Source organism: Microcebus murinus, chromosome 2 (assembly GCF_040939455.1).
Source record: "Microcebus murinus isolate Inina chromosome 2, M.murinus_Inina_mat1.0, whole genome shotgun sequence".
Taxonomy (NCBI): Eukaryota; Metazoa; Chordata; class Mammalia; order Primates; family Cheirogaleidae; genus Microcebus; species Microcebus murinus.
The window spans coordinates 99,571,369-99,598,510 of NC_134105.1; the positions used below are offsets into that span (position 1 = coordinate 99,571,369).

General features: G+C 39.0%; 1 protein-coding gene across 6 annotated transcripts in view; it reads left to right on the forward strand.

The window, feature by feature from the left end:
* The window catches only part of RPRD2 (regulation of nuclear pre-mRNA domain containing 2), a 101,948-nt gene extending 74,806 nt beyond the window's left edge, over nucleotides 1-27,142 (forward strand). Inside the window, exons 3-12 of one of the 6 annotated variants that reach the window (XM_076000083.1) lie at nucleotides 3,677-3,777; nucleotides 4,655-4,732; nucleotides 6,010-6,062; nucleotides 7,775-7,901; nucleotides 10,212-10,387; nucleotides 12,713-12,995; nucleotides 15,393-15,653; nucleotides 17,838-18,038; nucleotides 20,535-21,716; nucleotides 21,857-22,069. In XM_076000083.1, the coding sequence (XP_075856198.1) occupies nucleotides 3,677-3,777; nucleotides 4,655-4,732; nucleotides 6,010-6,062; nucleotides 7,775-7,901; nucleotides 10,212-10,387; nucleotides 12,713-12,995; nucleotides 15,393-15,653; nucleotides 17,838-18,038; nucleotides 20,535-21,716; nucleotides 21,857-21,945 (2,551 nt within the window). In that variant the 3' untranslated portion in view covers nucleotides 21,946-22,069. Of the gene's footprint in view, nucleotides 1-3,676; nucleotides 3,778-4,654; nucleotides 4,733-6,009; nucleotides 6,063-7,774; nucleotides 7,902-10,211; nucleotides 10,388-12,712; nucleotides 12,996-15,392; nucleotides 15,654-17,837; nucleotides 18,039-20,534 lie in introns of all 6 variants that reach the window. The other 5 variants (XM_076000084.1, XM_012767467.3, XM_012767471.3 and 2 more) reach the window with 5 other exon arrangements.

Genomic DNA, 27,142 nt, shown 5'->3' on the forward strand with positions numbered 1-27,142 from the left:
TCTAGAATGTTAGATATGCAAATACCATTGTGTTACAATTGCCTACAGTATTCAGTACAGTTACATGCTGTATAGGTTTATTTATAGGCCAGGAGCAAGAGGCTGTGCCATGTAGACTAGATGTATAGTAGCCTATACCATCTAGGTTTGTGCAAGTACACTCTATGTTTGCACAACAATGAAATCACCTGACGACCCCAGAATGTATCCTGTCATTAAGCAATGCATGACTAATTGTTTTATAATGAGAGGAAGAGTCTCAGCATAGAAAAATGGGAGTAGAGTCGGTCCGTTCTGCTTAATAAACCTCTAGAAAATTGTAATTTCTAGAGGTTTAATACAATTTTTTGTTTCCTACATATGCTGTTCTTTGGCAAAAAAATTCTTTGTGAATACATGATATATGGATTCATAGACTCTCATATTTGCCGGGCCATAAAGTTGACATAGCTTTTTTTTTTTTTAAATCAGTCTTCTTATGGTTTTCTGGATTTGCTTAAGGAAAGATTAAGTTTCTGTTTGGACTTTTGGCAGACTTTTTTTTTTTTAATATATGGTTGACCCACTGTTCACGTTTATTTCAAAAAGAATATTTCAACCTGGTACATAAATAAATGTTAAAATCGTACTATGTTTTCCATTTAAGATAAAAAATAAGACAGCTTTAATTTTTGAGTTATTAGCATGATAGAGGTTTGATCAGAAGTTACCCAAATACTGTGTAGGTTTTACTCATCTTTCAACAGTTTACTGAATGGCCTACTATGGGCTAATCAAACAAAATATAAAGATATTGTCCCTGCCTTTAATTAACATATATTCTAACTGGGAAAAAAATTCAAACATGTGAAATAACAATTAGTTCAGTTAACATTTCAGTACAAAACTATGAAAGGGCAGCAGATAATTGACATTTTCAAAACAGGAAATACAAGTGCTATAAGAAGCCAGGGGAAAAACTTGTCTCTATAGGCTGACAATATGCTTCTTCCCCGCCCCCCATTTTTTTTTTAATTTCAGCATCTTATGGTGGTTATGTATATTGCCCATGTCCCCCCTCCCTCCTCGAGTCAGAGCTTCAAGTGTGACCATCCCCCAAACATTGCACATCTCACTCATGTTTGTATATGACCATCCCCTCCTCCCCCTCCCAACACCCGATAAATGTTATTCCTGTATGTCCACTTAGGTGTTGACCCATTTATACCAATTTGCTGGTGAGTACATGTCGTGCTTGTTTTTCCATTCTTGAGATACTTCACTTAGTAGAATAGGTTCCAGCTCTATCCAGGAAAATACAAGAGGTGCTATATCACCATTGTTTCTTAAAGCTGAATAGTACTCCATGGTATACATATACCACATTTTATTAATCCACTCATATATTGATGGGCACCTGGGTTGTTTCCACAACTTTGCGATTATGAACTGTGCTGCTATAAACATTCGAGTGCAGGTGTCCCATTTTAAGAGTGTCATTTGATCTTTTGGGTAGATGCCCAGTAGTGGAATTGCTGGATCAAATGGTAGATCTACTTGTATCACTTTAAGGTATCTCCATATTGCTTTCCACAGAGGCTGAACTAGTTTGCAGTCCCACCAGCAGTGTAGGAGTGTTCCTCTCTCTCTACATTTATTGTTTGGCGACTTTTTAATAAAGGCCATTCTTACTGGAGATAAGTGATATCTCATTGCAGTTTTGATTTGTATTTCCCTGATAATTAGAGATGTTGAGCATGTTTTCATGTTTGTTGGCCATTATTCTATCTTCTTTTGAAAATTTCTGTTCATGTCCTTTGCCCACTTTTTGATAGCGTTGTTTGATTTTTTCTTGCTGATTTCCTGAGTTCTAAATAAATTCTGTTTATCAGCCCTTTATCGGATGTGTAGCTTACGAAAATTTTCTCTCATTCTGTGGGTTGTCTGCTGTCTTGACAGTTTCTTTGGCTGTGTAGAAGCTTTTTAATTTGATCAGGTCCCATTTATTTATTTTTGTTGCTGCTGTGATTGCCTTTGGGGTCTTCTTCATACATTCTTTGCCTAGGCCGATGGGTAGAAGAGTATTTCCAATGTTTTCCTGTAGAATTCTAATAGTTTCACACCTAATGTTCAAGTCTGTTACCCAGCATGAGTTGATTTTTGTGAGAGGTGAAAGGTGTGGGTCCTGTTTCAGTCTTCTACATGTGGCTATCCAGTTTTCCCAGCACTGTTTATTGGATAAGGATTCTTTTCCCCAGTGTATGTTTTTGTCTGCTTTGTCGAAGATTAGTTGGCTATATGAGGATGGTTTTATTTTTATTTATTTATTTTTTTGAGATAGAGTCTCACTTTGTTGCCCAGGCTAGAGTGAGTACCGTGGCGTCAGCCTAGCTCACACCAGCCTCAAACTCCTGGGCTCAAGCAATGCTCCTCCCTCAGCCTCCCGAGTAGCTGGGACTACAGGCATGCGCCACCATGCCTGGCTAATTTTTTCTATATATATTAGTTGGCCAATTAATTTCTTTCTATTTTTAGTAGAGACGGGGTCTCGCTCTTGCTCAGGCTGGTTTCAAACTCCTGACCTTGAACAATCCGCCCGCCTCAGCCTCCCAGAGTGCTAGGATTGAGGATGGTTTTATATCTGGGTTCTCTGTTCTGTTCCACTGGTCAATGTCCCTGTTCTTGTGCCAGTATGAAGCTGTTTTAATTACTATAACCTCGTAGTATAGTTTGAAATCTGGTAAATTGATGCCTTCTATTTTGTTTTTATTGCCTAGGATTGATTTGGTATACGGGGTCTTCTCTGGTTCCATACGAAGCATAAAACTATTTTTTCTATATCTGTGAAAAATGATGATGGTATTTTAATAGTGGCAGATCTATTAGAATGTTAGAGTGGTCTCTGTTCTTTGGCAAATGTGTTACAATGAAATTTCTTTCCTGCTAACTGCATTCTTTTGTTTTTATTTTGCATCCTGGAACCAGTTTGATTACTCTCTCTTACTCAGTTATGTCTTCCCTGTGTTGTTTTTTCTGCTTATTCTACAGTTCTACATGAGACATAATTTAAATCTTTACAGTAAATACTGGTAATTCTTTCTCATTCTCTTCTACTTTAACATTTTTTTAAAAGTGAGAGAGCCAACCTGAACCCAGAAGCTCATCTGCGAACAAACAGAATTAATACTTTTCACTTCATTCCAAATTTTTATACCATTTTTATAGTACTATGTGTTAGCTTTTTAGAAAACATGTTACAGTGTATGATTGAATCATGATTATTTTTGTCCAAACCTTTAAAAGAAGAAATGAAAAATCATAGAGCATTGTTAAATTTTGTCTTCTCATTCTGTACTAGTGTAATTGTTTTTTGGACCAAGTTATTATGTACTAGATTTTATCTTGTTGGATTAAGCCTGTCTTTTGGAATGCCAGTTCTGTGAGTTAGCACATTGACTAGCCCTCTCAAATTCATATCCATCAAAACTTTCAGTTTGTCGTCCATAGTCTCATCTATGTCATTGAAAGCAGTCTTGAATAAGTGTTTAATATTTCTTAGTTATTATAGAAAACAATATTTTAAAATAAACATCAGAAGAAATTTTGAAAATAATTTTGTTGACAATTTTTTTTTTCAGATTTCTAGTTTGGAATATAAGTCAATGTTTTTATAGCATATATATTTTTTTCTCTTCAGGGATCCATCTGTCTCTAAGTCTGTAGAACGAATCTTTAAAATCTGGGAAGACAGAAATGTATACCCAGAAGAAATGATTGTGGCATTGAGAGAAGCTTTGAGTAAGTGTCTTTTTCTCTCCTAAAAGAAAAATTTGAGTTAGTATTTATAATTATATATTTTATAGATCTGGTCATATTTCATAATAATGAAAAATAAAGTTTTAGATCTGGCCCTGTTTGTTTAAAATTAAATACTTGTAATCTTTTTGAATTAAAAATTAAGTAATATTGGTTTTTGAGATGGGGGTTGGATTTTTGTTTTTATTGACTAAAAAAGTCAAGCATATTAAATGATGATAGCCATCTGATTATTTTCCTGCATTTGCTTTGAGTGTTTCAAGTCATTCATTGTTTATGTTTAATAAATACTGCCCTGTACTTTGAAGAATTTTTGGACAGGGTTTTAGTTCTCACTAAGCTATTTGATTGAAAGCGTTTATTGCTATTCTTCAGACTCTTTTGATTTAGATTTACAGTAAGTTGTATTCCTGGTTTTTTTAAAAGGAAGAAAGTTCTTGTGTATTAGTTCTTAGTTCCTATGTGTTAGATGCATGTAATTAAGTCATTGAATAGAAGTTGATGATAATCTGCTACCATGACCATCATTTGACTAGAAATTTGCTTTAAAAATAGCATCTTCTAAGAAGCTGTTAAATTCTTCATTTCCATTTGTTAACTGGTATTTTTAAGCCTCCTGCCCTATTCTTTTCAAAATTGATAATTTCACTGATTATAGAAATCATGTTTATTTGACAGCTTCTTAGATCTATGGGAGTTTCTATTTTTTTTTTTTTTTTTTTAATAAAAATGAAAAAGAAAGAAAGAAACAACACACAGTCTCGGATTGCCTTTTTTCATGCTACAACTTTGGCTCTGAAGTGGACAGACAGAACAGCTTCCCATAATGCCAGATTGCAAAAACTGAAATGTTTTCCAGGTACCACTTTCAAAACTCAGAAGCAGCTGAAAGAAAATCTGAACAAACAACCGAATAAGCAGTGGAAGAAATCACAAAGTAAGGACCAAAATCTCAACTAATATAAAATTACCTCCTCTTTTTGGAGCAGAAGAAAATGTAAACCATTTGACATCGTACCTGGCATAAACCATGGGCAAGCCTGTGTTTTCCAGGCCTGGGAGGCTCCCAGTGACTTAAACTAAGCAAGCCATCATGGAGTTACTTCTAAAGGAAAAAAAAAAAAAATCACTTTTAAACAAAAGGAAATGCAGAAAAAGGGTTTAATTGAGTGAAGATTCAAGAGTAGTTGGGGGGATTGAAAGAAGAAAAAAAAAAAATACTTGATAGTGCCCAGGCTAATTCTCAGGTTCAAAGATGTATGAAGTTAGAGGCAGCTGGCATTAAACAACAGATCTGAAGAGGAGACTAGGCATTAAGAAGCATTTCTGTGAGAACCATGAAATCCTTCAGATTTGGGGATACACTCTACCAAATTAGACATGGGCCTCATATCCTGGCCAGAAGCTCATTTTCTAACTGGAGCTCCTGTTATGTTTATCATATTTACCCAGCATGAGATCAAGGGAGTGGAATACTGCATGTGATAGGCTGCTGTGGGCAAACTGAGGAATATTGAGAGAGACTTGAAGGTATAGAGGGAACAAGGTAAAAGACAGTGAGAATTGGGAGGTAAAACAAGACACTTGGGATGGTTTTGCTGCAGCGAGCATGTGATATTCATCATGATTAAGGGAGTCTTCTAACATCCTTTTGGTCATAAGTTGCATGCTTAGGAACAACAAGAGTCGTCATTTCAGCCAAAGTTCAGCCACAGTGGTGATGTACTTAGAACTTTCCTTGCCTATTTTCACTCTGAATTAAGTCAGCAGAAATACACATTCAAAGCTAAATAATAGAAATAGAGTTGATATTTGTAAGTAATTTTCTTCAGCCAGTGCTCAGGATTAATTGGATGTCCTGTTCCTGAGCACACTTTATTTGAGGTAGTGAGATCTTACACTCAGTCAGACTAGCAAAAGAAGGTACTTCATATATCTCAGTATCTTCAAATCAATAATTCTAGGACTTTTTTACTTCAAGGGTCTGCCAGAGGTAAGTAGGTTAGGCCTATCCAAATAGTGTATTTTTATATTGACCATGCTTGAGAGTTTTTAAATTTCATAGTCTGTTAATCTAGGAATTATGACTTAAATGTGCATGTTTGCTTTATGTTCAAAGACTACACCCTTAACTATAGAGCTAAAATTTTTCCTGAGTATTAACTCAACTCTGTGTGTTTGTGTTCTTAATGATCTCTTGTTTAATTCTAACAGCATCCACAAATCCAAAAGCTGCTCTCAAGTCTAAGATAGTTGCTGAATTTCGAGTAAGTTACTGCATTTGTTTAATATAGCAAAGTATTATTCACATCTTTTGTGTTACAGTTTCCTATATAGTCCCAGTAAGATTCTTTTTTTTAATTATTATTTAATTGTACATCAGTTATGTTTTCAACATGTTTGAACTATTCTTAAGGAGTCCAGATTAAGATAAGATTGCTTAGAGTTTTATCTGTTCCTCTAATGGGAGAAATAATCTTCCAGAGTATATATCACCAGCTAAGCTCTATATTGAATTTATGCCAACAAGGGTGCTTTATCTATCTCTGAAACTCTTCTATTTTTTTTTTTAATTTATTTTTTGAGACAGTCTTGCTCTGTTGCCCAGACTAGTGTGCCATGGCATCAGCCCAGCTCATAGCAACCTGAAATTCCGGGGCTCAGGTGATTCTCCTGCCTCAGCCTTTCCAAGTTGCTGGGACTACAGGTGCATACCACCAGGCCTGGCTCATTTTTCTATTTTTAGTAGAGATGGGTTCTTGCTCTTGCTCAGACTGGTCTCCAACTCCTGAACTCAAAGTCATCCTCCCACCTTGGGCTCTCAGAATGCTAAGATTACAGGCATGAGACACTGTACTCATCCGATGAAACTCTTCTAAATTAGAATTTGGGCCGGGCCCGGTGGCTCACGCCTATAATCCTAGCACTCTGGGAGGCCGAGGCGGGCGGATTGCTCGAGGTCAGGAGTTCAGAACCAGCCTGAGCAAGAGCGAGACCCCGACTCTACTATAAATAGAAAGAAATTAATTGGCCAACTAATATATATAGAAAAAATTAGCCGGGCATGGTGGCGCATGCCTGTAGTCCCAGCTACTCGGGAGGCTGAGGGAGGAGCATTGCTTGAGCCCAGGAGTTTGAGGTTGATGTGAGCTAGGCTGACGCCACGGCACTCACTCTAACCAGGGCAACAAAGTGAGACTCTGTCTAAAAAAATAAATAAATAAGAATTTGTTTCTTTCATCCTGCCCATTATCTTAAAAAAAAAAAAAAGAATTTGTTTAGAGTATCAGAAGACTATGTAATTAAAATTTAAAGAGGCTATAAGTGGGCCTATGTCTGTTTCAGTCTTAACCCTGTATCCATAAATTAGCTTTGAATAATTTAAGGGAAAGACTCTTTTAAATTATATAGCTGAGGCCGGGCACGGTGGCTCATGCCTGTAATCCTAGCACTCTGGGAGGCCGAGGCGGGTGGATTGCTCGAGGTCAGGAATTTGAAATCAGCCTGACCAAGAGCGAGATCCTGTCTCTACAATAAAAATAGAAAGAAATTAATTGGCCAATTAATATATATAGAAAAAATTAGCCAGGCATGGTGGCGCATGCCTGTAGTCCCAGCTACTCGGGAGGCTGAGGCATAAGGATTGCTTGAGCCTGGGAGTTTGAGGTTGCTGTGAGCTAGGCTGACACCACAGCACTCACTCTAGCTTGGGCAACAAAGCGAGAATCTGTCTCAATAAAGTAGTATAGTATAGTATAGTATAGTATAGTATAGTATAGTATAGTATAGTATATAGCTGAAAATACAGTTTTGACATGAGAAATGATCATTGATATCCCTGTGAGGAAAAGAGGAGTGATTTTTTCTTCTCAGGGTTTTGTTAAGCTTTAGTCTGTTTTTTCTTTTTTTTAATGGGGAGAAGTAGAATAAGAATAATAATGATCTTGTAAATGAAATGTGACTCTTGGTCTATGTTCAGTCACAGGCCCTAATTGAAGAGCTGCTGCTATACAAGCGCTCAGAAGATCAGATAGAATTGAAGGAAAAACAGTTGTCAACTATGAGGGTGGATGTGTGCAGCACAGAAACTCTCAAATGCTTAAAAGGTAATACTTACATTATTTTAAATGGGATAATTTAGATTTTCTTTTCAGATCTGTCATTTTCTATAATCAGACTGGTTTACCTCATAAAGAGAACTTTAGGTTGTGGTACCTCTGGTTTCCCAGGTAGTGATTTGAAGTATATAAATTTCATAAGTAAATTCTTATCCCTCTCCTAACTTCTAGTACATTCTTGGTGTACTGGGTTATAGATAGACAGTTATATTTCACAAGTGTGTGGTTAATTGTTACAAGGTATACTCTTTAATAAGGTCACTGTAGCACATCACAAAATTGAATTAGTTGCTCTCTTTTCCTCACATTGTAAATTGTAAATCATACTAACAATTTATTAGAATGTAAGTCTTATGAAGGCAAAAATTATCCTTATTTGTTCATTGCTATACCCTAGTGCCTAGAGCAATGCTTGGCACATAATGAGTATTTTTGAAATAATGAGTAAATAACTACTAGCTATTCATTTTGGCACTTATTTTGTTCCTGTACCATACTTTAAATTTAACACATGCCATCTAATTTAATCCTCAAAACAACCCAGGAGCATACCAAAAATCTCTGTGTTATACATATATCTGAGGCTTTATGAGGAGATGAGTAGCTTGCCCAAGTTATACAGGATAAGAAGCAAAACCAAAATGTATGCTCATATCCAAAGCCATCACTGGGAAAGAAGTACACATGTTGAATTATCAAGGATCTTTTTAAGATAGGAAAGAATATTTAGTGTGATACACACAGGGGTCATTTTATTTTTACTTTTCTGAACCTTTTCTCATCTAAGAGATATATCTCCATTGCCTTCTATAATGCAAAAGTTATGGTATAAGTGAATTGAGCCTCATTCTGCTATTCTTAAGTGGCAATGTGACATCTAATTTGTGAAGAAAAGTATCAGCAAACTTTGTTTTAGTTGAACTTTCTTTTCTTTACCTGAATCTCAAATGCCTTTCTTTGTTCTTGCTTTACTTCAGCAGGTTCATTCACATTAATCTGTTTCATGAAAAATTATAACAATCTGTTTTGTGATTTTGTGGTTTGGAGAAGCTTCTTTATATAAAACTATGAGACTAAGACGATTTATTATACACTAAGGCAGCAAGAACAGATTCACAGACAGGGATTTTCTTCAAAAAATTAAATTTTTTTATTTTAATTAAAACTTTTTTTTTTTTTTTTTTTTTTTTTTTTTAGAGAGAGTGTTACCACTCTGTCACCCAGGCTAGAGTTCAGTGGCAAGACCTTAGTTTTTTTGTTGTTGTTGTTGTTTGTTTTTGAGACAGAGTCTCACCCTGTTGCCCGGGCTAGAGTGCCTGATATCAGCCTAGCTCACAGCAACCTCAAACTCCTGGGCTCAGGCAGTCCTCCTGTCTCAGCCTCCCAGGTAGCTGGGACTATAGGCATGCGCCACCATGCCTGGCTAATTATATATATATATTTATTTTTTAAGTTGTCCAGCTAATTTCTTTCTATTTCTTGAGTAGAGATGGGGTCTCACTCTTGCTCAGGCTGGTCTCGAACTCCTGAGCTCAAAGGATCCGCCCACTCCGGCCTCCCAGAGTACTAGGATTACACGTCTGAGCCACCACACCCTGCCTGTTTCTTTTTTATTTTTATTTTTTAAAGGCAAAGAGTGTCATTCAGCCCCCATTGTGGGGGCCAGTGGACCCCTCCTCACCATGATCTTAGTTATTGCAGCCTTGAACTCCTGGACTCAAGGAGTCCTCCTGCCTCAGCTTCCTGAGTGTGACATTTCCCTAAAAATAAGACAGGGTCTTATATTTATTTTTCCTCAAGAAGACTCCCTAGTGCTTATTTTCAGGGGATGTGTTAATTTTTTTTAAGTACAGTACAACAATCTATATTTATTCAAATATAGTTAAGTTGTCTTCTTCTGGAACATCATCATAACTCTCCAAACCCTGAATTCCATCCTGAATTTCTTATGACTCTATTTCCTTTAGAACCATTGCCCCCAGTCTCTCATGTCGAGCAATAGAGCTCTCATGGTACAGATGAGAAGGGCTGCTCGTCTTCTTTACCGTTCCACGACAAAATGGATGGGTTGTGCAGATACGCTGCGTAGCTACGTCCATCACTAGGTCTTATTTTCGGGGTAGGGCTTATATTGTACAAATGCTTAGAAATCCTGCTAGGGCTTATTTTATGGGTAGGTCTTATTTTTGGGGAAACACGTTAGCTGGGATTGATTACAGGCTCTAGCCACCATGCTGAGCTAAAAGATTAAATTTTTTATTTTTTATCCTGAAATGAATACTTCCTGTGTTATTTTAGACAAAACAGGTGGGAAGAAGTTCTCTAAAGAATTTGAAGAGGCAAGCTCCAAGTTGGAGGAATTTGTGAATGGATTAGATAAGCAGGTGAAAAATGGGCCTTCACTAACGGAAGCACTGGAAAATGCTGGAATTTTCTATGAAGCTCAATACAAAGAAGTAAAAGTGGTAGCCAATGTAAGTAATAATTAAAACTATCTCATCCTGAATGTTTATTATATGTCAGAGAGTGTTTATATATGTTATCTAACTCTGTTAGTGTAAGCATCATCTCCACTTCACAGATGACTTCTGAAGAGAGTTAGTAACCTTATACAAGATAATATAGCTAGTAAGTAGTGATGTTAAGACTTGCATCTTTCTTAAGCTAAAGCTCATAAATACCCTAACAATTATGCTTTACTGAAGCTTAATGTCCTAGCATTTCAAAAGGACTATGCCAGGTTACTATACAGGATATAAAATTGAGTAGAAGTAGTACATACATTTAATTTTTATTTACTTTTTTATTTTTTTTGAGACAGAGTCTCTGTTGCCCGGGCTACAGTGCCATGGCGTCAGCCTAGCTCACAGCAACCTCAAACTCATGCACCACCATGCCCAGCTAATTTTTTCTATATATTTTTAGTTGTCCAGCTAATTTCTTTCTATTTTTTTTAGTAGAGAAAGAGTCTCACTCTTGCTCAGGCTGATTCCAAACTCCTTGAGCAATCTGCCTGCCTCAGCCTCCCATAGTGCTAGGATTACAGGTGTGAGCCACCATGCCCAGCCTGCTTCTTTCTATTTAGTAGTGGCCCTCTGCCTTGTTTTCTTTTTGTTATTTATTTATTTATTTTTGGCCTAAATTCTCAACTTCTTACCCAGCTCCCCAAAATCAGCAGAACCCTAAGAGAAAAGGCAGTTGTAAAATGTCAGTTTAGCTCCCCTCTTGGTTTCCTCACTGTAGGATTTGCCACTTAAGTTTTGATTGCCTTAGCACTCTCCAGTATGTTTAAACAGGGGTGGGTGGATGGGTGTGGGTATTTGTGTGTATCTGGCTTTTCTATTTTTTTTTTTCCCATGGGAGCACTGGTGCCTACTACTAGCTACTCAAGTATATACAGAAGCAAAAGCAAGATTCTATTTAATAAATTATTCATATGTTTTTAAAATAATGCTTCTTGAATGACCAAACAATATGATGCCACAATCTAATGGTATAAAACTCTGAAAAAAATAAAAAAGATAGGCCGAGTGCGGTGGCTCACGCCTGTAATCCTAGCTCTCTGGGAGGCCAACGCGGGTAGATCGTTTGTGTTCAGGAGTTCGAACCAACCTGAGCAAGAGCGAGACCCCATCTCTACCATAAATAGAAAGAAATTGATTGGCCAACTAATATATAGAGAAAAAATTAGCCGGGCATGGTGGTGCATGCCTGTAGTCCCAGCTACTCGGGAGGCTGAGGCAGGAGGATTGCTTGAGCCCAGGAGTTTGAGGTTGCTGTGAGCTAGGCTGACGCCATGGCACTCACTCTAGCCTGGGCAACAAAGTGAGACTCTGTCTCCCCCCAAAAAAAAACTGTAAAATAAGAAAGATAGCTCTAAGGCATTGGCAGTTGAGATAATCAGGAGGTCAATAGGATTTAAGCCAAGTAGGTCAATATTAACATCAGCAGTGGTAAGTCATATTGATTGGATGTACCCTTGGTATGATGAGATGACAGTAGCACTTTATGTCTATGATCTTCCTCCCAAAAACCCACTACCTAGTTTAATCATGGGGAAAACATCAGTCAAATCTCAATTGTCTATGAAATACCTGACCAGTACTCTTCAAAACTGTTGAGGTCATCAAAAATAAGAAAAGTCCAACAAACTGTCACAAACAAGAAAAGCCTAAGGAGAAAGGAAACATGACTACTAAATGTACTGTGGTGTCTTGAATGGGATCCTGGATTAGAAAAAGAACATTAGGTAAAAACTGAGGAAATTTGAATAAAGTATTGAATTTTGTTAATAATAATCTATTGGTTCATTAACATGATAAATGTGTCATACTAATGTTAGATGTTAATGATAGAGGAAATTGGGTGTAGGGCATATGGGAACTATCTATACAGTCTTTGCAGTAATTTTGTATACCTAAAACTATTCTAAAATAAAAGATTAATTTTTTAAAACAATCAGTAGTATTTGATGTCCCAGGCTGTCCTTTATTTTTGGATTTGATTTTTGTCTGTCTTATCTTTAGTACCTAGAAGAGTGATCAGCATTTTTAGGCACTCAATAAATAGTGGTTGGTTCGATTGACAGACTTGAGAGATGATAAATTACAAATCACCTCTAGGTTTCTAACTCAGGCAGCCTTATAGACAGTAATATTTACTTACAGAATACAAAAAGTAGAGATTAGAAACTACTCTGTGCTGTTGGAAAGATGATGATATTCTTTTGTTTTGTGCCAGTGAATATTAATCAGAAAATCTGATCAGAGGCAAAATGGTAATTCCTTTTTCTTTTTTAGGCATACAAAACCTTTGCTAACCGAGTTAACAATTTAAAGAAAAAATTGGATCAATTGAAATCAACCCTTCCTGATCCCGAAGAATCACCAGTCCCTTCCCCAAGCATGGATGCTCCCTCCCCAACTGGTTCTGAGTCTCCTTTTCAGGGAATGGGAGGTGAGGAATCCCAGTCACCAACCATGGAGAGTGAGAAATCTGCCACACCTGAACCTGTCACAGATAATCGTGATGTGGAAGACATGGAACTCTCAGATGTAGATGATGATGGGTCAAAAATCATTGGTATGTCCTTAGATGATTAGGCAACTTACTCTATCTCTGTTTTGCTTTCCCAACAATAAGTCAGTCACAAGCAAGTATTAAAGGATAATTCAATCCATATAAAATTAGAACAGCAAGATAGCATCATTGTCTCTAGAACAGTTCAGGATTTGGTATGCCATATAGATTAACAATCATTCATTGCCCAGTATCTGCACTGTTCGATATAGTAGCCACTAATTACATGTGGCTATTAAGCATTTGAAATGGGGCTTGTTCAACTTGAGATGTGCTATAAGTATAAAATATACATTGGACTTCAGAAACTTAGTAAACTGCCCCCCAAAAGAGTAAAAAATACCTCATTAAGAATTTTTAAGGCCAGGTGTGGTGGCTCACGCCTGTAATCCTAGCACTCTGGGAGGCCAAGGTGGGTGGATTGCTCAAGGTCAGGAGTTCAAAACCAGCCTGAGCAAGAGCGAGACCCCCGTCTCTACTATAAATAGAAAGAAATTAATTGACCAACTAATATATATAGAAAAAATTAGCTGGGCATGGTGGTGCATGCCTGTAGTCCCAGCTACTCGGGAGGCTGAGGCAGGAGGATTGCTTGAGCCCAGGAGTTTGAGGTTGCTGTGAGCTAGGCTGACACCATGGCACTCACTCTAGCCTGGGCAACAAAGTGAGACTCTGTCTCAAAAAAAAAAAAAGAATTTTTAGGCTAGGCGCAGTGGCTCACGCCTGTAATCCTAGCACTCTGGGAGGCCAAGGTGGGTGGATTGCTCGAAGTCAGGAGTTCAAAACCAGCCTGAGCAAGAGCGAGACCCCGTCTCTACTATAAATAGAAAGAAATTAATTGGCCAACTAATATATATAGAAAAAATTAGCTGGGCGTGTTGGCACATGCCTGTAGTCCCAGCTACTTGGGAAGCTGAGGCAGCAGGATTGCTTGAGCCCAGGAGTTTGAGGTTACTGTAAGCTAGGCTGACGCCACTGGCAACAAAGCGAGACTCTGTCTCAAAAAAAAAAAAGGAATTTTTTTTTTTTTTTTTTATAGTAGAGATGGGGTCTCGCTCTTGCTCAGGCTGGTCTCGAACTCCTGAGCTCAAACGATCCTCCCGCCTCGGCCTCCCAAAGAGCTAGGATTACAGGCGTGAGCCACCGTGCCCGGCCAGGGATTTTTATATTTATGAAACATTTGGGATATACTGAGATAAATAAATTATTAAAATTAAATGTATCTGTTTCTTTTTAAATGGTTTCAAGAAAAATTAACCTTACATATATGGCTTAAATTATATTCTATCAAACAGCACTACTGGGGATGAGAGAGAGTTATATTGGCATTCCTTATTCTCTGTCACTCCTGACTGTCAAGAATTCCAAAGCCATAGTTTATTTAACCACAGTATCAGAATTAACCTGAACTGGTGAATTGTTTCTCTGACATTCCCAGCCTTTGTAATTATTCTTATCAGACAGTTTGACTTCTGTTAGATTTAATGCACTGTCTATCCATATAGACTTTTTGTTTTTTTGTGTTTTTTTTTTGAGACGGAGTCTCGCTTTTTTGCCCAGGCTAGAGTGAGTGCCGTGGCGTCAGCCTAGCTCACAGCAACCTCAAACTCCTGGGCTCAAGCAATTCTGCTGCCTCAGCCTCCCGAGTAGCTGGGACTACAGGCATGCGCTAACACGCCCAGCTAATTTTTTCTATATATATTAGTTGGCCAATTAATTTCTTTCTATTTATAGTAGAGACGGGGTCTCGCTCTTGCTCGGGTTGGTTTCGAACTCCTGAGCTCAAATGATCCGCTCACCTTGGCCTCCCAGAGAGCTAGGATTACAGGCGTGAGCTACTGTGTCTGGCCTATCCATAAAGACTTTAAAACATCGAAAGGAATATATTGTAAAGGTGATCGAGAGTTAAAATATTGCAGTTTCAAATTAGTGCCTAATTGCATCACACAGTAGGGCAATTTCAGGAAGCTAAAGGAAAATGCAATGAAGTATGTGCCTTCTGTTTCTCAGAAAGTTCTCAGGTAATCAAAAAGGAAAAACAGGACAATGTATGACAAATATTATTCCCAAAAGATGGAATACAAATGCATACCAAATAATAACATGTCTTCAGAAATGTACAAATTTAATACTTAAGTACTAAGAAGATGCAAAGGAATCATTACAAAGTAAGATCAAAATAAATTCTGGAAATTTCTTTTATGCAGGTATTGACGGTGGGGTCATAAATTATGAAGTGTATGACTTTTTAAAAAAGCATGAAGTGAAATGGTTGGCAGTTTTCTCCAGAGGAGTTTTTTTTTACCCCCAAATCAGGAAATATTAGGACATGTTATTTCATATTGGAAGCAGCATCTGGAAAGTAGTAGGATGTAATATCTCTTTTCTTTGTTGAAACAGTCGAGGACAGAAAGGAAAAACCTGTAGAGAAGTCAGCTGTATCCACTTCTGTACCTACAAAGCCAACAGAAAGTATCTCCAAGGCCTCTCCGTGTACCCCAGTGCCTGTGACCGTGACAACAACCCCACCTGTTCCAAAGCCTGCAAATACTTCTATTCTATCCCCTTCTCCAGGATTGGCTTTGCCAAACCTGGCTAATGTAGATCTGGCTAAGATCAGTTCCATCCTCAGCAGCCTGACATCAGTCATGAAAAACACTGGTAAGTAAGGCCAGTAAAAAAGATAAGTTAATTTCTATTTCTTTAATTGAACCATTAGTCTGGGGGTTTTGTTGATGTTTTTAATTAATTTTTAAAATTAAAAATATGAAAGTAAAAGCAACAAAAGGTCATCACAGAAAAATTAGAAAATAAGCAAAGAGAATAAAATATCTTTAATCCTACTATCCCAAAGGAAATCACTTGTGTCTACCCTTACAAGTATTTGTATATGTATGTTTTAGGGAATTTTAATTTTAGGGAATGTTTTCATATTTGTATATGAATGTTTTAGGGAATTAAATAAATATTTATAATAATTTTTCTTTCAATAATTTAAATACACTGCATATACTGTTTCAAAACCAACTATTTAAAAGTAAACTGTATATCTTGAAAGTTTTTACATCATTATTTATCTATATCTTTTTTTTTTGAGATGAGTCTCGCTCTGTTGCCCAGGCTAGAGTGCCGTGGCATCAGCGTGGCTCCCAGCAACCTCAAAATCCTGAGCTTAAGCAATCCTTCAGCCTCAGCCTCCCGAGTAGCTGGGACTACAGGCATGTGCCACCCTACCTGGCTAATTTTTTTTCTATATATTTTTTTAATTGTGCAGCTAATTGTTCTTTTTAGTAGAGAAGGGTCTTGCTCAGGCTGGTCTCAAACTTCTGACCTTGAGCAATCCTCCTGTCTCAGCCTTCCAGAGTGCTAGGATTACAGGCGTGAGCCACCGTGCCCAGCCTAATTTGCATTTCTTTGATTAAAGATGTGTTAAAATTTTTTTCATTTGCTTATCATTTATGTTTCTTTGTAAAAATATCTTTTTTTGATATTTTTTAAATACAAATGTTTGTTTTTCTCTTATCTTTACATATACTTTTTTCTATTTTAAAAATCAACTTGGAGGCGGGGCGAGGTGGCTCACGCCTGTAATCCTAGCACTCTGGGAGGCCAAGGCGGGCGGATTGCTCAAGGTCAGGAGTTCAAAACCAGCCTGAGCGAGACCCCGTCTCTACCATAAAAATAGAAAGAAATTAATTGGCCAACTAATATATATATATATAAAAATCAGCCAGGCATGGTGGCTTGTGCCTGTAGTCCCAGCTACTCGGGAGGCTGAGGCAGGAGGATCGCTTGAGCCCAGGAGTTTGAGGTTGCTGTGAGCTAGGCTGACGCCATGGCACTCACTTTAGCCTAGGCAACAAAGCAAGACTCTGTCTCAAAATAAATAAATAAATAAATAAATAAATAAATAAATAAATAAATAAATAAATAAATAAATAAATAAATAAATAAACAAACAAACAAATAAATAAATAAATAAATAAATAAAATAAAAAATAAAATAAAATAAAATAAAATATAAAAAATCAACTTGGGCCGGGAGTGGTGGCTCACGCCTGTAATCCTAGCACTCTGGGAGGCCTAGGTGGGCGGATTGCTCGAGGTCAGGAGTTTGAAACCAGCCTGAGCAAGAGCGAGACCCTGTCTCTACTATAAATAGAAAGAAATTAATTGGCCAACTAATATATATATATATAAAAAAATTAGCCAGGCATGGTGGCGCATGCCTGTAGTCCCAGCTACTTGGGAGGTTAAGGCAGAAGGATTGCTTGAGCCAGGAGATTGAGGTTGCTGTGAGCTAGGCTGACGCCATGGCACTCACTCTAGCCTAGGCAACAAAGCAAGACTCTGTCTCAAAAAAAAAAAAAATCAACTTGGTATTTTAAAATGTTAAAATGTAAAGGAAGTTTCTTATATAATTTCATTTTAAAGACCATTTCAAAAGCAAATAACTTACCAATCATAGAATTATGCAGTGGCTCTGATCAGCCAGCCAGCCAACAATATTTATTGAGCACCTACAGGATTCTGAGGTGTAGGTGCCATTTGGTAGAGAAAAAAGAAATAGTTTGCCTGGTCTCTTTCTATTAGGGCTCTCAAAACTAATGAATATATGTGAAAATAACTTAATACTTGTTTGTTTTAAGGGTGTTCCAAGTAGAAGGAGCAAATCTTAATCTCATTTTCAGGTTTGTTTTTATGCATGCCATGATATGGACCATCTGTGCATTGGTCACAGAAGAATTCCTTTTAAACATTACCAAATTTGTTGGAGTGGAAAGTATCATGAATTGAAAGATCATTTTGAATTGCATTTTCTTGAGTTCATATTTCTGCCACCAGGGGTCAGTCCTGCATCAAGACCTTCTCCAGGAACTCCTACCAGTCCCAGCAACCTCACCAGTGGCCTGAAAACACCTGCACCTACCACAGCAACATCTCACAACCCTCTGGCAAATATCCTCTCAAAAGTGGAGATCACCCCAGAGAGCATTCTGTCAGCTCTTTCCAAAACCCAGACACAGTCAGCCCCTGCACTGCAAGGTAAACTGACGTGTGCCAGAGGGGTTTGAATTGTGAATGTTTGTCTCTAGTTTTATCCTGGATTCCATTTCTGAGGAATCCAAATTCATAAAATGTATAATACAGTTAATTCATTATTCTTTTCATATTTATCATCTATGGGCCAGCATTTAAAGAATTATAAAATGTCAAAACTGAAAGAAACTTTAAATATTATCTAGTCTCATCCCCTCCTTTTCAGGTAAGGAAACTAAGACTCAGTGAGGTGATGTGACCTGCTTAAAGTCACACACCTATCTATTCAATGATGAGCCAAGACTAAAAGCCATTTCTTGACTAGGGTCCAGTACTCTTTCACCTACACCATGACACCCCTAGGGACTGCATTAATCATCCCGGATTTTAACGTAGGTTAATGTATGTTAAGTTTTAAGTGTTTTAGTGTTAACCAAAGCTAAAGACAGAAAGGTCAATCTTATTTTTTTTAAAAAGTCTCATTTTTGTATCCTAATGTTTTATAGAGGCATCTTTTTTTCCATGTGGTATATCTTTTTGGTTTTCCCCTACCTATAATCTCTACCTCGTTTGAACCTTTCTGTTCAGCTTTGTTAATTATGTTTTGTGCATGACACTGTCTGCTTCTAACATTTTTTCATAAGGCTTATCTGTTCTCTACTCTCTAACCCTCCAGATACCAACACAGTGCTTTTTAAGCAGGTTGTTATAATTATACCATGAATTACAAATAGCAGAAAGTCCAGGCGCAGTGGTTCTTGCCTGTAATCCTAGACCTTTGAGAGGCCAAGGCAAGATTGCTTGAGGCCAGGAGTTCTAGACCAGCCTGGGCAACATAGCAAGACCCCAGGTCTACAAAAAAAACTAGCCAGGCATGTGTGGCACACACCTGTAGTCCCAGCTACTCAGGAGGCTAAGGCAGGAGGAGCCCAGGAGTTCAAGGTTGCAGTGAACTATGATGATGCCACCGTACTCTAGCCTGGGCAACAGAGCAATACCCTTTCTCAAAAAAACACAAATGAACAGTATGGGGCTTGAAATTCTTTAGACCTTAAATCTTTTAGAAAATCTGGGTTAAAATTGAAATTTTGAAGAAACATTAATTCAAGTGTCATTTGAAGTACTGTTTCTTTCACCATAGCATTGCTTAGAAACAGTTTTAGTGTATTTGGTGACTAAAGCTATAAATTTGGGTGAAATGTATATTTAAAACTCTCATTAATGGCTGGGCGCGGTGGCTCACGCCTGTAATCCCAGCACTCTGGGAGGCCGAGGCGGGCGGATCACTCGAGATCAGGAGTTCGAAACCAGCCTCAGCAAGAGCGAGACCCCGTCTCTACTATAAATAGAAAAAAATTAATTGGCCAACTAACATATATATAGAAAAAATTATCCAGGCATGGTGGTACATGCCTGTAGTCCCAGCGACTCGGGAGGCTGAGGCAGTAGGATTGCTTGAGCCCAGGAGTTTGAGGTTGCTGTGAACTAGGCTGACGCCACCGCACTCACTCTAGCCTGGGCAACAAAGCGAGACTCTGTCTCAAAAAAAAAAAAACTTTCATTAATGACATTTGGATAAATTTTCCAAAACATGATTGAGTTTATAGGACCTTGTGTTATCTCTTTGTCAAATATTTTTTTAATTTTCTAATAGCAGTTTGCTTTGTTGAACTTCACCCTTTGCCCCAAAGAATTCTTTCTCAGTGCTTCTGAGTAGGTTTTGGCTATCAGTGAATAGGGTTGACTCTTATCATTGTTAATCTGGACTAATCAATCATCCTGGGATTTTCCACACTATAAAATGGGGATTGTGTGTTTTCTTGTAAAAGGATCAGTGCCCCTGGTGGTCTGGGTTTGTCTTTTGATGTATGTTTATATATATAATGTTTATTATAACTACATTTTACAACCAAAACTAATAGTTGAAAACATTGTTTCTCTATAAAGGTATACCAGCTTAACAAAAGATGCTTCTTGAAAAAAGTTTTCCCTCTTCAAATAAATTTCTGAAATTTGTATATACTGTCTCCCTCTTAAAAATAACAGTGTACATTAACTTATTTGAGATAAATGTAGAGGTTGGAAAAGTAGGGCAGAATATCTTTTTGCATGTAGAGAAACATTTCCACAGATCAAAATTCAAGAAATACTGGTTTAAAGTGTTTTAAGAATTTTGTCTCTTTTCTTTTCCTGCTTTGTATTATTTAAACTGTGAATGATTCTGACATTAAAATCTCTGCCTTCCTGTTGCCTTTTGTTGTGCCATGTTGGGCTGGTTTCTGGACTGGACTGGAAGCATTTCAGTTATTTGCTCTTTATTGATAAGTAGGTCCAGTGTTTTCTATGACTTTTAGCCATTGCTTGTTTGGTCTGGATTCCCTTTGGCTTCATACTTTGTCTTTCAGGTTCCCACCAGAATGAATGAGAATATCTGATTAGCCTACATTGTATTGTATGGTAGGGAGTTGTTCTTTTTAACCCCTCTAATCTTTGTTTCTACAGGCCTGTCATCTTTACTTCAGAGTGTTACTGGGAACCCAGTTCCAGCCAGCGAAGCTGCATCACAGAGCACTTCAGCCTCCCCAGCCAGCACCACAGTCTCTACCATAAAGGGAAGAAATCTGTCCTCTAATACCCAGTCTTTTATTCCCAAAAGCTTCAACTATTCTCCTAATTCATCAACTTCTGAAGTCTCTTCAACTTCAGCCAGCAAAGCCTCAATTGGGCAAAGCCCAGGGCTCCCAAGCACTACTTTTAAACTACCGTCCAACTCTCTAGGGTTTACAGGTACCCACAATACTAGCCCTGCTGCCCCACCTACTGAAGTTGCCATATGCCAATCTTCAGAGATCTCCAAGCCAAAGCTGGAGTCAGAGTCCACCTCCCCAAGCCTGGAAATGAAGATCCACAACTTTTTAAAAGGTAATCCTGGTTTCAGTGGCTTAAACTTAAACATCCCCATCCTAAGCAGTTTGGGGTCCAGTGCCCCATCAGAGAGCCATCCCTCAGAATTCCAGCGTGGCCCTACTAGCACCTCAGTCGACAACATTGATGGAACCCCCGTACGGGATGAACGGAGTGGGACGCCTACCCAGGATGAGATGATGGACAAACCCACATCCAGCAGTGTAGATACTATGTCCCTGCTTTCTAAGATCATTAGCCCTGGTTCCTCAACACCCAGCAGTACAAGATCACCACCTCCTGGGAGAGATGAAACCTACCCCCGGGAGCTCTCCAATTCCGTATCTACATATCGGCCCTTTGGGCTGGGCAGCGAATCTCCCTATAAGCAGCCTTCTGATGGAATGGAGAGACCATCTTCCCTGATGGACTCTTCACAGGAAAAGTTCTTTCCAGATACTTCTTTCCAAGAAGATGAGGATTACCGAGATTTTGAGTATTCAGGGCCTCCACCCTCTGCCATGATGAACCTAGAGAAGAAACCAGCCAAATCTATCCTGAAATCGAGCAAGCTTTCTGATACCACCGAATACCAGCCAATCCTGTCCAGTTATAGCCACAGAGCCCAAGAATTTGGGGTAAAGTCTGCTTTGCCTCCATCTGTAAGGGCCCTCCTGGACTCTAGTGAGAACTGTGACCGTCTCTCTTCTTCCCCTGGGCTATTTGGTGCCTTCAACATAAGAGGGAATGAACCTGGGTCTGACCAGTCACCATCACCGAGTAAGAATGATTCATTTTTCGCCCCTGACTCCAACCACAATAGCTTGTCTCAATCTACCACTGGGCATCTCAGTTTGCCACAGAAGCAGTACCCAGACTCCCCTCACCCAGTCCCACATCGTTCCCTTTTCTCTCCGCAGAATACCCTTGCCGCTCCCACGGGTCACCCACCCACTTCAGGCGTGGAGAAAGTCCTGGCCTCCACCATTTCCACCACGTCGACGATTGAATTTAAGAATATGCTTAAAAACGCCTCACGCAAGCCCTCAGATGATAAGCATTTTGGCCAGGCCCCCAGCAAGGGCACTTCAAGTGATGGTGTCAGTCTCTCAAACCTTACCCAGCCCAGCTTGACCGCCACTGATCAGCAGCAGCAAGAAGAGCACTACCGCATAGAAACCCGTGTCTCCTCCTCCTGCTTAGACTTGCCTGATAGCACAGAAGAAAAGGGGGCCCCTATAGAAACCTTGGGTTATCATAATGCATCCAATAGGAGGATGTCAGGGGAGCCAATACAGACCGTAGAGTCCATCCGAGTTCCTGGGAAGGGAAATAGAGGACATGGGCGTGAGGCTTCAAGGGTGGGTTGGTTTGATCTGAGTACATCAGGCAGCTCTTTTGACAATGGCCCCTCAAGTGCCTCTGAGTTGGCATCCCTTGGGGGTGGGGGCAGCGGAGGCCTCACTGGCTTTAAAACAGCACCGTACAAGGAACGGGCACCCCAGTTTCAGGAGAGTGTCGGCAACTTTCGTTCCAACAGTTTCAACTCAACATTTGAGCATCATCTCCCCCCGTCCCCCTTGGAACATGGGACACCCTTCCAGAGAGAGCCAGTGGGGCCATCATCTGCCCCACCAGCCCCTCCTAAGGATCATGGTGGTATCTTCTCTCGAGATGCACCTACTCATCTACCCTCTGTGGATCTTTCGAACCCCTTCACAAAGGAGGCAGCCCTGGCCCATGCTGCCCCACCCCCTCCTCCTGGAGAGCACAGCGGAGTTCCTTTCCCTACCCCACCCCCTCCTCCACCCCCCGGGGAACATAGCAGCAGTGGTGGGAGTGGTGTCCCCTTTTCTACTCCTCCCCCTCCACCACCTCCTGTTGACCATTCTGGAGTTGTACCCTTCCCAACCCCAGCACTGGCAGAGCATGGAGTGGCAGGGGCTGTGGCAGTATTTCCCAAGGACCATAGTTCCCTTCTTCAAGGGACCCTGGCTGAGCATTTCGGGGTGCTCCCAGGACCCAGGGACCATGGGGGCCCCACCCAACGGGACCTGAACGGCCCTGGCCTTAGCCGTGTACGCGAGAGCTTGAGCCTACCCTCTCATTCTCTGGAGCACCTGGGCCCAGCCCATGGAGGAGGAGTTGGGGGAGGCAGCAACAGCAGCAGTGGCCCCCCCTTGGGTCCCTCACACAGAGACACCATCAGCCGGAGTGGTATGATTTTACGGAACCCCCGGCCAGACTTTCGGCCTAGGGAACCTTTTCTCAGCAGAGACCCGTTTCACAGTTTAAAGAGACCCAGGCCACCTTTTGTTAGGGGCCCTCCGTTCTTTGCACCAAAACGCCCATTCTTCCCTCCCAGGTACTGATGGAAACCAAGGGGAAGGCATTTAGAGAGCATTGGAAGTAGAAGTTTGGTTTATTATTGTTGTTGTTTTTATTTGTTTTCCCTTCCTTTATTTTTTTATTATAATGAAAGGCCTCTCTTCCAAATTAAAAAGTCATATATGCTTGCATTTCACTGTTCCATCCAGTCCTCCCTCCCACTGCACTTATCTACCTTCTCCAAGTTGTTTGTATTTAAAAAAAAAAAAAAGTAAACTCAAGCCACTTCATTTGGCTGGGGGCTTGGGGAGTGGGGAGGAAAACTATATTTTATCCCATCTATTGAAGAGTATTATTACATTTGAAATAAAACTTCCATCAGTACAGTTAATAACATGTGCGATGTTGGGATTTTCTTTTGGGCTTGGCTTATCAGGTAGTCCATTGAAGGAAGGATTCCTATCCCCTTCTCTCTCCAGCTAAGTAATTGCTGTAACCAGTTTGGCTCCCTTCCCTGTATGCTCTGTGCCCTGCTGACAGTCCAGAGATGTTACAAGGGAGGAAATACTGGAGACTTGGACCTTTCAGGTTTATTTGTTTTATTTTGTTTTTAAAGGCAAGTTGAAGTTGAGTTCTTTACCCTTCTAAAATTTTTTTCTTTTTAATCAGCTTCTTCCTCTAAAGTACTATCAGGCAATAACTTTGAGGAGGGTACACGATTCTAATTAAATTTTTTCACTTTATCCTTGGAATGAAAGACATTGGGCTTGATATAATTTCAAGGTTAGAATAAGGAGTGACTACAATATATAAAATTCGGAAGGAACCATTAATGGTATTATATAACCTGCCTATCCTTCATAAATGAAAGAATAGGAAGCATTTTCAAGGTAGTTTCACATGCCTTGCACTAAGCTCTTGTCTCCTGCTTTTCTTTTTTGACTTTTTCTCCCTCGGTTTTCACTTCTACTGTGACCAGAAAGACAGTTACTACCATTGACTATTGATACAAAGGTGCAATTGAAATATTACCCCTCCATTTTTAATATAAGAAGTAGACATTAATTTTACCATGGTGCCTCCCTAATGTGAGTGATGTTTGTTGGTGGTTTTCAACAAAGGATAACTATTAAAGAAAGGAAAATATTTGTTTTATTTTTCATTCCCATTGCTTCAGTTCACCCCTATTGATATTTTAGAAGAGGAGATTCAATACCATTTTTCTTTATATTGTATTTCAGATGTGTCTTAGAGAAAGATGGGTATTACCATACATACCTTTACAGAGAAACAGGAGGTCCTAGTAAATCTGAATTTCCCTACACTATAGATAGCAATCTGTTACAATTCAAGATTCAATCTTTATGCTCCCCACCCTCGCCCCAGGAAATAAAGAATGTTTCTGCCCTTAGTCATTTTACATGAGAGAGAAGTGCTTTCCTTCCCTGGACTGAAAGGCTTATTTGTATTTCCACATCTAGTACTTGGGAAAAAGACAATCACTGTACTTTGAAGTGTTTATATCTAAGATACTGAAGAGCAAATGTTGCTTTACTGCTTTTTTTTTTTTTTTTAATTTAGTGTCTTACCCCAAGGTGTACACACTGATAATCTCCAGCTAGATGAATAAAACAATGTTCAGTTTTGGGAGAAATTCCAGCAGGTTTCTTATGTTTTCTCCCAAGTTAGTATGGAACTAACTATAGGAAGTATAGGAGTTGCTTTGGATTCCTCCAGTGGAATATTAAAGATGGTGAGGGTGGGTGGTGTAGTGACAGATGGTGCTTATTTGTCTCAGAATAAACTAGCTTTTCAGAGAAAGCTTAAACAAGGTGTGCATTAGTTGGGGCTTTTTGTGTAACTTATTCTGTGTTATTTATTTGGGCTCACCTTGTGTTCTGTGGGTAGGATGCAGCAAGTCATTACTCTTCCTAACGCATATCTGGTCTTAAGCCCGCTGCTTGTTCTTTCCTTGACCTCTCCAGCTTCTCTGCCCTGTAACTCTCCCCACGAAAATGCCTGATACCATGACCTTGCGTGTGGGATAGGGTATATAGTGTAGCAAAGAAAAGAAAGTATAGTTATATTATGAGTCCTAAGACATTTGTTTAGAGAAAGACAGAAATTGGGGTGGGGAGGAATAATTCAATTTGACTTCCAAAACTGAAATAGATTTTTTTTTTTTTTTTTTTTGCAGAAATCAAGTGGGATGTTTTTCATTCTAGAATAAGAATGTGAATTCTTTCTGCTGCTTTTGTTTAAGCTAAAAGTAGTGTTTACTTGAAACGGCTCTCTGACCATTTGTTTTTATCAGAAAATGTGTAGATGTCAGGAAAGTAGCTTCCTGAATATTGAGGCAGGGTAATTGTCCTCAAAAGCATGATGGCTAATACATGAAAGGAATACTTTGTTGTACAGTTTAAAAGATGGACTTTTAAGGAGTTGGTTTTTTGTAGGGTATTTTTGTGTTGTTTTGTTTTATAAGCCACAAAATCCTCAGTATTTTTGTTTAGGATGGAAGTGAGTATTCATATGAGACTGTCAGCTTTTAATTTTAAGGAAATCTGTCTACAACAGTAAATGAAGATGACAATGTATATATGTGATATAGTGAAATGAAAAAGACAATTCTCATTTTCATAACATGAGACAGAGGGGTTTTATTCTTTCTGTGTCTGTGATTTAAAATTCCGTGACCATGCTCTGACTTTTGTATTTCAACTTGAGTTTAAAAAAATAAACAAGATATTTTTTAAAGAAAGCATAACATAGTGTGTCTGGCAAGGACTTGATTCATATGAAAGCAAAATACAAGAAGTTGTTATTAGGGTTCTTAGTGCTCACTGTAAAAATCACAGACAGAGAATTGGTTTGGTGGGGATTTGGAATACACTAGTACCACCTAAAGTTCAGTGATACAGTATCAGAAATAGGGTCCTTGAGTGTTTTGAAAACGCTTACTCTTCAATCAGCTTAGATAGGAGCTCTTTCCCTATACCCCTCTGCCCTCTCAAAAGTCCAGAGTAAATAGAATTTGGTTTGATTATAGGGAGGGTAAAATGAGCAGAGAATAGGACTTCTATCCTTTTCAATACCAGAAATACAAAGTTTGTGATATATATGGTACAGCAAACCTATCTAGATAATGTGAATACGCTAAACTTCCTAATTGCAGAATATTCACTCTGAAGTTAACAGTTCATGCAGAATTAAGCTTCAGCTGTTATTGTTTTGAAGCCGCTGTAAATTACTGCTTTCCTCCCTTCCCTCCCCCTTTTTTTTTCTTTAAGTGGGCAAGGGTACCTGTTAAGATTAAAATTTGTTCAGTGTGGAAAACAAAACAAGTACATGCTTTAGAAGCAACAGCAATGAAATCCTTTTGAAATGTGTATTAATGTCATTTAATAAAATAACTAGTTCTAAAGGTTTGACATTTTTCTTTGAGATTGGGGCTTTGACCAAGGGCCCCTGGTGAGTGCAAATAGGAGGGAACTTCTCCAAGAGCTGAAACTGCTGCTTTGTGAAGCAGGCCTGTGGTTGGAAAACCTAAATTTTCTCCAGCAAAGAGAACCAACATGACTGTCCAGAGTTGAAGATGAAACCAACTACAGAATGCAGAAAGAAAAGCCTGGATATATCTCTGAAGATGTAATTGTATTGGCTTTTGGTTCAAGGGCACGTGGGGGTGGGGGAGGGAGTGGTGTGTGCGTCCGCATGTTTCTGAGGCACACAAAAAGATGCCACAGACCTCTCATTCGGTCCCTTCCCGGTAACCACTTGCACTTTACTCTCTTCCAGCCATTCCTTTGGTTTTTTTAAATCTCTTTGTCCTTAATATTTTGTTTCCAATTTAATAAAGTACAGTTTCCTTTGTTGTG